Raw genomic sequence first — 14868 nt, forward strand, 5'->3', positions numbered from 1 at the left:
CATGTGAATTTTGGTTCCAGCCGTTGCTACTAAGGCAGGATTGAGCTGTTCAATATGGGGAACTCTTTCACTGGGCAAAGGATTAGTGCACAGTATTCAGGCAATGGCTTGGGGTTCAAACACACAGGCATGCTATTGTAGTGTAAGAATGTACCATACAGCAAGTACATACTGTCTCTGGATCTACTGCTGCCCATGGAAATGTGAGATAATATAACGAGGTTATACTTTTCTCATTGAAGTTAATTCCAGTAACTCCACACCTACTGCATATGCATAGTTATTACAAGCCAACAGGTTTCCAGTAACTTGTAAAGCTGTGGTAATTTACTCATTTACCTGGTCTCTGGAGCTTCTAAATGTTTCCACAACACAACAAATGAATAACACATTTGATTTAATTTTAAGTCATTATATTTCATTAATCAGCTTTTGACTGAAGGAAGTATCAGTATGTGCAAGAGTCAATGAAACTTCAAAATCATATCCTTGACCTCAGACTTTAAGATCACACACATTCACTTGGCTCTTCACTTGCATATGATCATGTACATCTCTGCAAAATGCTACTCTTGATATGGTTACACTGTCTATGTACAATATGCTACAGAATCAGGCCTGAGATAACAAGATAATGACAACTGAGGCAGGTCAAACATTGTATTCCATAAAGCTGAAGAGAAGAGGTAGAAGGCAAGTGAATTTTCAGTTAAGTGTTGACTTTAACACTTTCCGAGTGTAATTCAAATGATATAGAATAACCCAACAAATTGTTCCAAAAAAGTCAGGTTGGACAGGAAGCACTTAAGGGATAAATTTGTTTCTCTATTAGATAGACTAAATCCAGAGTAGCCCCATAATAAAGTAGCCTAATATCCTCTATGAGTATAGTTACTTTGAAATGATGGCAGCATAGTAGAATGATTTGATTCTAAAGAGTTTTCAGTTCCATCAGAAATGTATCAAGTGATTTATTCAGCTCATTACATTTCATTTATTCTGCTCTCAGTCTACGTGTTTTGCTGGCTCTGAGGTGAATATTATCTCTGCCTTAATACAAGGAATTCTGCAGTTTGGAGAAAAACAGCTACACAGAGCACTGTAAACACTGATAACATCGAAGGGTCAGTGAAATCCTCAGATGCAGAGCTTTAAGAGCATGACTGCAACAGGCTTTACCACAAATCCACCTGCCTGCTGAAAATACTCTGTATTAAATTAAGGACATTTCAGGAGCAGTCACAGATGCCTCATTGGCAGGGCGCAGCCCAAACACAAAAATAAGAAGTGAAATCCTGACTCCACTGCAACTGACAGCCAAACGTTAATTTTCATCTATGGTCCATGCCTCAAAGTACCCACAGACCGAGACCTTTTTTCCATATACTTCAGTGTTTACTGCATACCAGTGTGATAATTTCTTCTGTGCTCCTGTCAAGTGGTTCAAATTGCCATATTTTTTTAAAGCCCTATAGGTTGAATTAATTGAGTCCCTCTTTAATTTATGCTCATTTATACTATGACCCCTAAAAATTTGGTCATCCTGGTAACACATGAACCTCTGATACCTAGGATTCTGATCACTCTGGGGAAAAAATCTGAAAAAACCTCCTAATTCTTGTTCTGAGTGGTCAAATTACTTAATTTGTACATTGGACAGAATGAATTAAATGAGAAAACAGAACAGGAAGTATATAAAAGAATGTCTGAGTTTAAAAACATGTTTTTCCATTCTAACTTTTCTTTTTAAATTACAAAGATTTTATATTCTTCTTTGTCATGTTCACAGCAGTTTTTGGTGACATATGGCAGTACAGAAAAGCAACTGAATACATACAAGAGCCAACCTCCACCAGCAGTTAAATGCCAGCAAGTTTTAGCTTTGTCTTTTTGAAGAAAATTACAATATCAGTTTCTTTTCCAAATGCACTTAGAAGTGATTTTTTAAGTTTATTTAATGGAACCATAATATCATGAAGACCATAGTTTTAAAAGATATACATTTACAGTATAAAAACAATAGAAAGAATAAACTTGCTTTCAGTACCATATGTAATCTTTTTGAAAACTGTACCTGCAATGTGGAAGGGAAGACACTAAGAATGATGTAGATAGTAGGACTAATGTTTTGATCCTTCTCAGAAAGAACATAATGACATCTCTTTGAATGGAATAAGTATGGAAAGTAAGAGAATATGAAATAAATTGTGTTGTAGTGAACTAAGTAAATGCGGGCAAAATGAAGGCAATTTTTCTATACATCCAGAAGGATTCAGAATTGGACTTGTCAAAAATGTATTTTATCATCTTCCACAAAATCTGAAGAAAATGAAAAAGTTGCATTACGTTTCCTGGGCTTTTAAAAATTTATTTTCAAAAGAAAAAGAACATTAACACTCTTTCTCAACCCATTCTAGCTTCTCCTTATTCTTTCAAAGCACCAGAATCTCCCACCTCTTTTTTCCTTCCTTTTCCCAAGAGTCTACCCTGCTGGCACTACAAAATTCAATTTTTCCTAAAATAATGAAAAGCCCTGAGTGATTTCTGTCCAGTCCAAATGATAGATACGTGCTAATATATGCTGTGGGTTTTGGAATAAGTGCCTCCCCTGACATTCTTGTTAATGGCTAAAAGAACAGCCAAAGATTCCTCAACAGCAACAAAGGAAAAACATAACCAGGTGTAGTATATTAAAGAGAACTTAAGTTTTGTAGATCACAGTCCAAAAAAACAGAGACTATGCTAAGAGAACAAAAGAAATAATAGAAAGAGGCTGGTGTCTTTACTTATTTGTTTTGTGTACAACGATATGCTTCTGAGGAGTGAGGTTGCAGAGAATTTCCAGATTCCTCAACAGCAACAAAGGAAAAACATAACCAGGTGTAGTATATTAAAGAGAACTTAAGTTTTGTAGATCACAGTCCAAAAAAACAGAGACTATGCTAAGAGAACAAAAGAAATAATAGAAAGAGGCTGGTGTCTTTACTTATTTGTTTTGTGTACAACGATATGCTTCTGAGGAGTGAGGTTGCAGAGAATTTCCGTATTCTTATCTTCGGTGACATCATTAATTCTTGTCATTTTTTTCAAACTGGGTTAAAAGTCCATTAATAAAGACACTGACAGAATGAGAATAAGGAAATACTTTGTAAGTTACTTTCAACTTCCTTAAAAACATTTGCCTTTAGAAAGGAAATTAACTTGCTTTCTCCCACTCTCACCCTTGAGGCCCTTCTGAACATTCCAGGCACTGACAGCAAAAAGCAAGCTCATGTTGCAACAGCTTGGGAGATTTATGTGCAGATGAGGCGATTCAGACTCGCTGTCCAACAGAGAATACATGAACACTCTGCTTGTTTGCAGGATAGTGTTTCATCTTTGCTCTTAAAAAACAAACAGACCCAAAAAGGAAACACTGTATGTTCAGCACAGCTCAGCAGGACTTCAGTCAACATCAGTCCTTCTGTGAACACTGGCACATTTTACATTATGACTGCATTTTTGGCCTATCCATAAGATAAAATAATTGACTACAAAGGAAATCAACTTTGTCAAGTTTATACTGCAGTTAATGTCCAACTATTCAGGATATCAGAGAGTGGGATACCCTTAATAATGGTAAAACACTGGTGTGCTGGGAGCATGAGACAGAGGTGTCCAAGTGTCTGGGGTTCAGCAGGGCTCATTAGCTCTGACTGAGAGCTGGTACCACGGGATCCAAAGTTGGAAGCACTCAGGGGATTCTGCACTATCACTCCCTGCTACTGGTAGGGTTTACTGGTTCAAAATCTGAATGATGTGAACATCTCTAGCCCTAGGAGAAATGTGACAGTATTTGTGCGGTATTATAACTAAGTTAATAGCAAGGTGCTGGACCTGAACTGACCCTGAACAGAATGGTCCTGACCTTCCCATCTTCTGCTGACACAGCTAATCTTTAGCCTGGACTGTGTGAGCAAGGATAGCTGATGGTCAATGGAATCTCCCTGCCTAAGAGGCACCTCTCTACTTGCTGCTTTCAGCTGGTATAGCCTATGTAGGTTAACCTTGCTCTCAGTTCTTCTGCTTTATTATTGCTAACATTTTGATTTTCATTTACCTTGTTGTTGCGTTCAACCCCAGTGTAATCTGCTTCAGGTGGAATCTTTATATGTAGCTCAGCTTCATAGGCTCCTTCTCCATCATTCCTTGGATTTATTATGAGCATGACACAGTTTTCTTCTCCAATTATTAGCTGATCTTTATCTCTGTATAGAACATACTACTTGTCAGGAGTTAAAACATGCACAACTACAATTTACGTATGAATAAAGCAGAAGGACATTTTGCTCTCATAGCATCTGTTCTATGAACACATCCACGAACAGAGAATAAAACTTTTTCATAAAAAATGACCCCATGGAAAAGTACGCCAGCACCTGGGTAGGAAAGAGATCAAGAGAAAACACCACCATGGACAAAGTGGACTACCACAGAACTTGACTGTTATTTATATAAAATTTCAGAGCCTGACTACTTTCTAATCAGAAAGAAGTATCTAGTAGAGGAATTACTTGCTACAGGGATCCCATCAGCATTGTTTTCGTGAGGGCACAAAGGTGGTAGGATTCCAGTTTTCCCCTCACGCCCGTTGTAAAATGAATAAAGACAGAATATCTCCTGAGACCTGCAACGGCACTGTGCCCTTTCTTTTCACAGAATTGTACTGATTTTGATAGCACAGAGTCAGATAACTGTCAGAGGTTCCCCACTTGCCCTGCTTGGCATATTTCTCCCTCCATAGGAGGAATTGTTGCCATGTTTTGAATTTTTTTATTCTGAGATTCATTTACTTCACTGTATACTGAGTTCAGGAGAATTGTGTCCCAAGTTCAAAGTCACTGGCACATTAAGATTAAAAAATTTAAAATCTCCTTTGAACAACAATTTGTATTATCTCTTGGCATTCAGAGAACTAGAATCACTCCTAACAAACACTTGCAAACTATATTTTCTATAACCATTAAACACCATGAATGTGTCTGACAATGATACATTTTTTAACTGTATATTTCTCCATTGCTCAGTTTTCTAGATGAAATGGATGCGCAAATTAAGATCTGGAAATCAGGTCCTTTGAACAACAATTTGTATTATCTCTTGGCATTCAGAGAACTAGAATCACTCCTAACAAACACTTGCAAACTATATTTTCTATAACCATTAAACACCATGAATGTGTCTGACAATGATACATTTTTTAACTGTATATTTCTCCATTGCTCAGTTTTCTAGATGAAATGGATGCGCAAATTAAGATCTGGAAATCAGGTAAGAATGAGTAGATACAGCAAACAACAGAACTGTGTTCTACATATTTAATTCTGTTAAAGCAGTTAGAAGTGTCTGGAATTTGTTATATACAGCATCATTTATTTTATTTAACTTACGGCATAGCAGAAAGCTGCAAGTCAGGAATGCACAGGTTGTCCTCCCCACAGTCAACCAGAATGTAAGCCTGTATTGTTGCAAAATAAAAAAATTATAATACAGTTAGTACATGCTTCAAAGTCCAAATCACTTCATTAAATATCACTAACCTAAATGTCCTAAATATCACTAGCACTGTGCTAGTGAATTAATCCTTCTCCTTTCTATAAGTTCCTTTCCACATGAGTAGTTGGAGATTATTTAGACTGTCAACTACGTCCTTAGCAGAACAATATCATCTTTCAGGCCCTTTCCCACACTAACTTGGCTTACATATTCTAGAATGCAATCAAAACTATGAACACAACAAAGTTTTGGAAATGCTTTAAAGGCCTGCCTGGTTCTATATTTATATTCAATTTACATTTTGAATTAATTAAATCCTTGTTGTGTAATTTCTGGGCATGATATTCTGTTTTAAGGAAGACGACACACATAGTATTTGTAAATGCTTTCACGTTTATATACAGAAAATGTGGCATGCAAAATTCATACCTGTTCTGTTACTGAGCTTTTCTGGTAATAGTTTAGTATGGGCTTCACAGTCAAGCTATCTTCAAAATTGGATTCATCCAAACTATAATTCAAGTTTATATTGATGGGAGATAATTTATCTCTAAATTCTGTTTCATCCTGTGAGTGACAATCACATAATAAAAACCAATGGTTTAATATAATTATTTCAGATTAGTATGATATGGCAACAGATTCAGACTTCAGTCTTTACTGAAGGTAAAGATACGGTTCTTTGACAGCTGCTGGCCAAATTCTGGCTGTATGTAATGTCATTAGGAAAGCAAAGTGACTCACCAGTAACTGGAATGCCCAGAACACATTGCCTCCACAGCCCCACATCTGGAAGAAGCTGGCTGAGCTGAGTAGACTCAGAATTTTTTCAAAGCATTAGCCTAAAATGAAGCTGTTTAAAAAGAGACACACAGAACCAACTCCTATCAGCTACTGCCCTCCTTCCTTTCGGAATGGAGGGAGGGCATGTGTGGATTTGTGGAGGTAATACTGTTGGTTTGTTCCATAACCAAGAATTTATATGGATCAGCAATGGTAAAACTCCACCACCTTTATTGCCTAGATACTTCCTTACATACTGCTTGAGATTCCTCCATTTCACCTCCCACTGCATTTCTAGGACCAGCCCTGGAATCTGCTTCAATTGCTTGTGGTAATTCCAGCTGCAAGTGAGTAACCAATGACCCTTTCTCCTTCAGAACACAGTTTTAATTTTTCTAAAAACATTTTAAAATATCCTAAAAATATTTTTTAAAATATATGAATTTTAGGCCAATAGTGCTGCTGACACTCCTTTAAAATACCTGTTGAAATGGAATTGGCATGACCTTTAACATGTTTAGTTGATTATCCCACTGTGAATACTACAGGGAGAGCAATCTTGCATTTTTGTATCAGGAGATGCAGTATTTAATCAGAATTTCCAGAAGAGCGCAAAATGAATGTATTTGTACACAGAGGAACATATGCTCTTCAAAGCAAGTCTTTTTTTTTATAGTTACATTGGCAAAAGATGAGCCAAAGATTTACATAGGAAATTTTGCCCAGGTAGAAGAATGTTCTGGACACCCAGATGAGGCCTTTCTAATCTCACATTTCTGTAATTTTGGGATATAAGAACAATGGAAATTGTTCTTCCTTTTCCAGTGGCTCCTTTTTTTATTCTTATCTTTAAATGCCTGATACTCAAATGGTGATGACAGTCCAAAATATTTTAAACAACTTACTCTGAGATAAACAAGAAAGTCCTGGCAATGGAGCTGTTTCTGTCGTTCTATCACAATGGAGAAGTAATGATGTGACTGATGGTAATCAAAGAAGAGGGTCCTCTTAACAGCTCCTTTCTGTTTCAATGAATCTAATTGCAATTCACCTTTCAGCACTAAAGGATACAAGTAAATCAAATATTTATTTATTTAACACAGAAAGAAAAAATAGTACAAAAATTCATTATATATTATAGTTAATTAATCTAACAAAGTCTTCCAAGTAAAACTAATCCATGCTTTAAGTGCCTGTCTGTTTAGCAGCACACTAGTTTTTGATCCGAAGTATGGAATACTTGTAATTTAAACATTCTAATTTCATTTACAGATCATACGTGTACAGGATTTCCATCTCTTCAATTTTTTTTTTAAATTTTTTATTTTTTTTTCTAAACAGAACATTCTCCAACAGGGTACATTCTTGGTTTTATTTGGAAAATGGCTTAAACTGAAAAAAAATCCTTCAAGTGAATAATAAAAGCTTTGTGAAATAAATATATCTACATATATATATATCTTTTAAACTGTATTTTCTTGCCTTAGGAGGATCTTACTCCTATCGTCTTTCAAGGTGTAAGAAAAAAATACATCTGAAATTGAGTGGGCCAGAGTAAATTATAGGAATATAAAACATTTCTTACCTATCTCATCTGAAATACTTGGACCTTCAAAGGCTGCGCAGACTCTTACAGTAAAGCTATATATATAAAAAAAAGAAGAAGTAATTATTAGCAGAAAGAGAGCTGGCCTGGGAATCAGCAGTTCCCAAGTCATAACTTTCAAGTTTTCCTTTCCTTTTCTTAAAAAGATGTACACTGAGATCTGTATTTAGCAACCTAAGATATTCCCTAACTAAGTTAGCAAGTCTCCTAGGCTCCACTAATAATCAAAGAAGACAGGGTCTGAGTATCTTCCTGGGAAAGATATGGAGAAGAGTCTCTGTTCCCACTAATTCCTGAGACAGCCTACAGAGATCACCTTTCTAATACTATTGGTAAAGTTGGGTTCCTTATGTTGAGCTTCAGCAAACCACCTTTGTATGAGGCTGTCTGCAGAAGTCTCATGGTCAATTAGGAAAAATCATTGAGCATATAGTCAACACCCAAGATGTTTTCTAGCAAATCAAAATGACACAGGATGATTTCCATTGGCATTACTGTAAGACTTCATGATTTCAAGAGGCTATAATTAATTCCAAACATACCAACTGAATTGTTCAATTTTTGTTGCACAAGACTAACCAGAATGTATTGTATTTAATTTGCTAAGTTTTGCGGAAGTTGGCAGATATATGACCTAAATCAAAGCATAGAGAAACTAGTTATTCATATTCATTATTTAGTATGCTAATGCAACGCATTCTACACAATGCAACACATTGTAAGTTATTTGTTTTTCATTTTCCTGTTCATAGTCTATAACAAGCTTTTTTGAGCCTATTGAAAACAAGCTTTTATTGAGCCTAGCAATATTCACATTACAATTGTAACTGTAGTATACAAACATCACCTCAGCCATAATTAGTTATTTCTCATAATAAACATTTATTTCCACTTCTCTGTAAGCCAGGCAATAGATTTGCAGTTTATTTCTCATAATAAACATTTATTTCCACTTCTCTGTAAGACAGGCAATAGATTTGCAGTTATACTCAACAACCGACAGGAGAAGCCTCTTGTAGTTTTATTTGCTGATACCTTCTAACAAGACTTACTGTAAAAACTAATTAAAAAACCCTAAAAATTATAAATGCTTATAGAAAAGTTTCACTTTGTAAGGAGTCTATGCAAGTTATATAAATATTTAACTGAATGACATTTTCAAAAAAGCTTTCACAAATTACTCTGGATGGCTAGGGAAACAGTTATAATGATGCTTGCTGATGCTATTAGCAGGGCGTACTTCCCTGATGAGTGACAAAACAAGAAATCTGTCACTGGAAAGATGCTCTTCATGTTTGATTTCTGCTGTCACACTCTACAAGGACTTAGTTCTCCACACCATTATTCCCAAAGAAGTCCCGTATAATGTAACAAAATTGCTCAGGTGAAAGATTTGGGACTTCCTAAAACTTGCAAGTGTCCCTGGTTACCAATCATTCTTACAGAATATTTTCATGGGTTCAGAAAATGTTTTGTTTTGTATATGTAAGACTCAGCTAAACAAGGATTGTAGCTCAGCACTGGAAGATGTGAAATCAGCTTGGGTTAAATAAAAACATATTTGAATTAGATATTGCTCTTAATCTCCTCACTACTGTTATTCTATATACTAAGTTCTCCATGCAGTGAATTCAAAACCAGTAACATAACCTTTAAAATAACCTGTAATCACATTCTAATTGCATGTTTGCTTCCTCTGACAAATGTAATGAAACTGTGCCACATCTGGGATTCATGTAACTCTCATGACCTTATTAAACACTTTCCTCTTGGGCAAAAAAATTGCCTTATGCCATTAAACTCCACTTAACTGTAGCCTTCAAATGACATTACGAGTGTTGATTCATGTTCCATGCAGAAATTGCAAATTCAGTCATATTCCTACTTCTTTACAATTATGAGTTAATGGATGAAGAACCGATTATTTCCTAATACTCAAGGACAAGAACAACAAAAATGAGAAAAGCTTGTGTAACTGCATAAATGCAATTTAGACATCAGGCTTCACAGGCCCGTCTCGCATGTCATAGCATAAGAATGTATTTTCCCAAATGTAAACTCATAAACTGCCATCATGTATTAAACTTGGTGCTCTTGCTTTGGAGGTCTCACATAATTTTTGCACTGTCATGTTTAAAAAAAGGTTAAATTAAAAATCCAGCTTGAAATGCTTTACTTGTTAAACAGCACAATTTCAGTGTATGTTTATTTTACTGTAATGAATAGAATAATTCATCACACACATTTGATAACCAAAGTCATGTTCTTAAGTATTACTGTAAGAGCCAAGATTTAATCCTTCCACGCCAGGCAGAGCATGTCAAAAAGGGAATGGCAATGCAAAAAAGCAAAAATTTGGAGTTTATTAGTCTCCCAGCCTCTGGCCATGCAAAAGACAGGACTATGGCTTTAGCAGAATTCTGCCACACATTTGTGATTTTATGGATATTTAGTTCAGAAATAATTCTAAAGACATCACAGATTTTGATCACAAATCCAGACAAATTGAGATTGGCTCATCACTTCGACAAGAAGATGCTATGGAGATGTTGAGGGATACTTTAGCTGTGAGAAAAAGAAAAGCAGAGGAAGAGACAGACCACAAAAGAGGACAGGAGTCTAAAGGATTTATGAGATTTAAGATCTGACTCCTAGGCACAGTAAGAAATATAATAGTTGAGCTTTCAAGCTTGCTTGTAGGAGCAATCAACCAAACAAGACAACTAACAATCAAAGGAAGAAAACTTCAGCAGAGAAGAAACAACTGGGAAACAGTCCATCACCCTAAAGCATATGAACTTTTATGTGCTAGCAACCTCGACTCTCTTCAGAGATCCCCACATTGCATTTATTCTGCAGTGTCTGTCATCACTATAAGCTTATGGTTTGAATAGTATTTGACTGTAGTTACAAAATGGAGGGAAAGCCTTAAAACTGAACACACTAGCTTTTCCTGGTCATCTTGGGGTAACAAAGCAGTTTGAAATAATTTTATGTTCTTCAGGTAGACAGAAACATTTTTAATATTATTAGAACAAGAAGCTTAAAACTATTCCTCTTTCTTCAAAATTACTCATGGCATAGATGGGGGTAGTCTCTTTAGAAGTCAAACCAAATTACCTAATATTACTCAAAATGGTTACTCCTTAGAAAATCAAAAAAGTCAGTTACCCACAAATAATGTTTTCCAGACCGCAGATTGTACCAGAAAGAATTTATTTTAGTGTGGCTATTCTAGTAGGTGAAAAAAATAGGAAACTTACTTCAGGAAGTGAAAAGCAAGGAATTACCAGATCCTACCAGACGTCATTTGTCATTGTTGACAATTTCTTTAGCACACAGGATTGCACATGGGGAGGAAGAATGGATAATGCCTTAGCAGAAAGGCACTTTAAGCTTTGATGCTATGGACTTCCATTCTGTGTGAGGCTGATACGCAACCTGCAAGGTCACAAACCTCTACAGAAGAACAGCAGAAGCTGTTATCATCTACTGGTGAATGACCTTTAAACAAATTCTTTCCTCTTTGAGAATAATACTTAAAAACAAGTAAATATGCTTCTATTATGATACTCTAATACTTGGCCTGCTTTTAGATTTTGTTATGCCACAGCCTAACCCAGTGACCCACAATGCCCTCTATGGAGCATGGAGCAATGGAGCTCTAATGCCGAAGGCTTTCCATGGCTAGGCTACATCACGTGGCCAGGCTGTGGTAACACAAGGGCTGGTAGGTAACTCAAATGACTCTTTTGGATGTCTTTAGGGCTATTAAAACTAATACCATCAAATTACCCAGCTGCATTCCTGGCACAGCAGAGGTCTGCAACACAGCAATGGGCTTCCTGGGTAGCAACTGTTACCACCTGCCTACTTCCCTCCTATCAGCCCCTGAGGTGTGAGGTACGCATCTTCTGACTCTTGGCCATGACTTTGCTATCTGACTCATGGAGTCAGGCTGGCCAACAGTCTATGGCAACTCTCACACAAATTCATCTCAACAAAGTACAAAGGCCTTTAGGTCCATATCCATGGGCCACCGATCACATCCAGTTTCAAATTAAGTCAATGGGAAAAGAAAATACTAGCAGTAGAAAGGAGCAAAATTAGAAAAATAATCCAAAAATTAGGCAGTTAGGAAGAGTTGAAACATTATTATTTTTGGATTTTATATTTTTGGTAGGAATTTTGTATTCAGGTTTTTTTTGAAGTGTATGTAGAAATGTTTCATTTACTGAATCTAGCTGACTCAAGATTATAAATATTTTATTGCTGTTTTACTAACAACACATTTGGAGATAAAAGAATGACAAAATTTTTTCAAACTGTTTTTTGATAGTAGGAACTTGAGGATCAGAAATTTTAAGCAGTTTGCCTCTGGTTTAGTGGGATTACAGAAGGTGGATATCTGGGTTCCCTGAAGAAGCCTCCAAGGCACATCTCAGATTAGACATCCAAACCTGAAAAGCACTAACAAATAAAAAATATATTCTGCAAATTGACTTTCTATCATAATTATCATAATGACACTTCTGTGCTACTTAATTTTTGGTAAGGCAGGTAACTTCTCTGACCTCTTGTTCCTCTGCCAAATGGAAGTAACAGTATTTGCACACTACCTTAAGCTAGTGAGAGGTGGAGTAAATAAAATTTGCAGATATAATTTAAGCACAAAGTAGCAGCAAAGTGGCTAGTGGATAATCAGATCTCAAATGGTAATAAAAATACCAAAGCAGAGATAAATTAGTCCTCTTGATAGCTGGAACCCAGTCTTGGACTTAATAAATCATATGATGTGGAAACAGCTTTTTAAAAATGTAAAGGTTTGATTTATTTATTCCTTTTTACAGAAATTAACCTGCAACTTCCACACCTTAAAAAAAAAAAAAGTCTTCTTACGTTTTCTTTAATAGCTTCAAAGTTGCAGAATTTGTTCCAAATTTGTTAGTTTTGGGAACTTAGAAATAGCCATGTTTTAAACATAGCAGAGAAAGAATTACATGTTTCTAGAAGTTCAGGACAATTCTCTTAGGGCTGGGCATAAAAATGACTTTTTGTGCATGTTTCCTCTGTGCTTCAGCTTTCCAATTTATATCATGGCAAAATTAATATTTTCCTAACACTTGAAAATGTACAATAATCCACATTATTCATACACACACACTTCCTGAAACTTTTCTGGTAGGAGGTTTCCTTTCATTCTAATTTTGCAGTGTCAGTCGGTAGACATTTTATACAAGTTGCACAGCTGGCTAAGAGATACAGAAATCTATCACATGGGACTGAGGAATTCTTTGCCTGTTGGAGTTTCCCTACTAATTGTTTTCATATGTACAATACCAGCTTATATCAACTAGGGAGAACAATTACGGCATGGAAAATAGCAGCTGCTCTTCAGTTGTTTTGTAATATGAACTAAATCTTTAGGGTAGAGTATTTTAGAATAAAGCAGACAGAAAGCAAATTATGCTCCTATCAAAACTCTTGTAGATGTGAACCAAACATCTTCTGGCTTATTGCAACACAAAAATGAAAAGTAATGAAAAAACTACATGTTAAAGGAGCATACTTTGTTTTTTCTCCCTTTTTTAAACAATACCTCACAGCAGGAATACTGTTTTAACAGAGATGTTTTTATTTATTACTCTTGTGCAAAAAACCACCTTTTTTCTCTCAGTACACTATCAGTAAATGTTATGGTTTTGAAATCTTTTCCATTATGGTATAAAGCATTCTTAAAAAGTCTTAAAAACTGAAGTTCTGAAAAAACATAATTTGGATCAATGAACACGTTTCAGCCCAATGTTGATATTGTAAATTCTCTATTATATCAACTATTAAAACAAAATGTGCTTGAATCAAAAAATCAGGACGGACCTTGATCTGGATCCTATTCCAGAAAGGCCAAAGCTTTTTAAAGTTCTGGGACTGCATAGTTCTAACGAGTGCATTCTTCATTGCTCTGTAGATGGGTGATTTTCTACACAGGATGTAGAAATAAGGAACATTATGATAAATATGAGAAGTCCCATAAAGCATAAAAGAACAGAGCAAAAATGAAAATCTCTTGACAGCCCCATCCCAGATTTTCACAATCAGTAGATTTAGGAACTTCCTGAGTCACAAATTGCATCAAACGCATTGAAAGCCCATATATTTAGTGGTTTAAGTGTATCAGAGTTGAGTTCCTTTATGACTCTTAAATGAACTGCTTCTGGTCATGATTATTTTTTACAGTTCATATTTATCAATTTGTTGAAAAACTCTTTTGCTGACTCTTACATTTGAGATGATTTTTAAAACTCGTCTCCTATAAAGAATGTCTCCAGTGTGGGGAATCTCTCTGACCACCTCTGGTTTAAAAGCAGTGCAAAATTTCTGCAGTCACCTTATCTTCTGGAGTCCTACTTTACACCTTGATATTCTTTTCATCCAGTCCATGTCCTGGCAGGCTTTCTGCCTCTAATGTGTTTAAATAAAATGATACAACTAGTTTTTATGTCTTGGAAATCTGTTCCTCTGCCAGTCTCTGGCAGGACTTACTGGTATTTTATATTCAACTTGCATGTGTTTATGCTTTGTTTTGTTTTTATTTTCCTCATTTGTTATGATTTCCACTTTCAAACAGTATCTTACGTATTCATAATAGCCTGTTTTATCACCTGTTCCTGGGGTCCTTTCTAAGTGACTTTCTTTCTAGTGCAGTAAACGTGCCTTTATGTGGTATTATGTGCTATGATATAGCCTCCAACTGTCCTGCAAGCATTTTATATTTGTAACTGATCTTATATTGTTTTAATTAGCTTCAAGTTTTTGAATGTACTTTTTCTTTTCAAAGTTAAATGCTACTGTGGTGGAGGGTTTCTCTTTTAAAGATATATGCAACATTGTCCTGTACAATGCCCTAAAAAAAGCTTTCCTCTGACCAATGACAGCCAGAAACA

General features: G+C 35.8%; 1 protein-coding gene across 1 annotated transcript in view; it reads right to left on the bottom strand.

Annotated features, from left to right (window-relative positions):
* Nucleotides 1-14868, bottom strand: part of ITGA8 (integrin subunit alpha 8) — a 122790-nt gene that overhangs the window by 56547 nt on the left and 51375 nt on the right. Inside the window, exons 16-20 of the mRNA XM_009275732.1 lie at nucleotides 7904-7959; nucleotides 7224-7378; nucleotides 5965-6102; nucleotides 5430-5497; nucleotides 4100-4247 (exon numbers count right to left, since the gene is read on the bottom strand). Coding sequence (XP_009274007.1) covers nucleotides 4100-4247; nucleotides 5430-5497; nucleotides 5965-6102; nucleotides 7224-7378; nucleotides 7904-7959 — 565 coding nt within the window. The remainder of the gene's footprint in view (nucleotides 1-4099; nucleotides 4248-5429; nucleotides 5498-5964; nucleotides 6103-7223; nucleotides 7379-7903; nucleotides 7960-14868) is intronic.

This window comes from Aptenodytes forsteri, unplaced genomic scaffold, assembly GCF_000699145.1.
Source record: "Aptenodytes forsteri isolate BGI_AS27 unplaced genomic scaffold, ASM69914v1 Scaffold172, whole genome shotgun sequence".
Lineage (NCBI taxonomy): Eukaryota > Metazoa > Chordata > Aves > Sphenisciformes > Spheniscidae > Aptenodytes > Aptenodytes forsteri.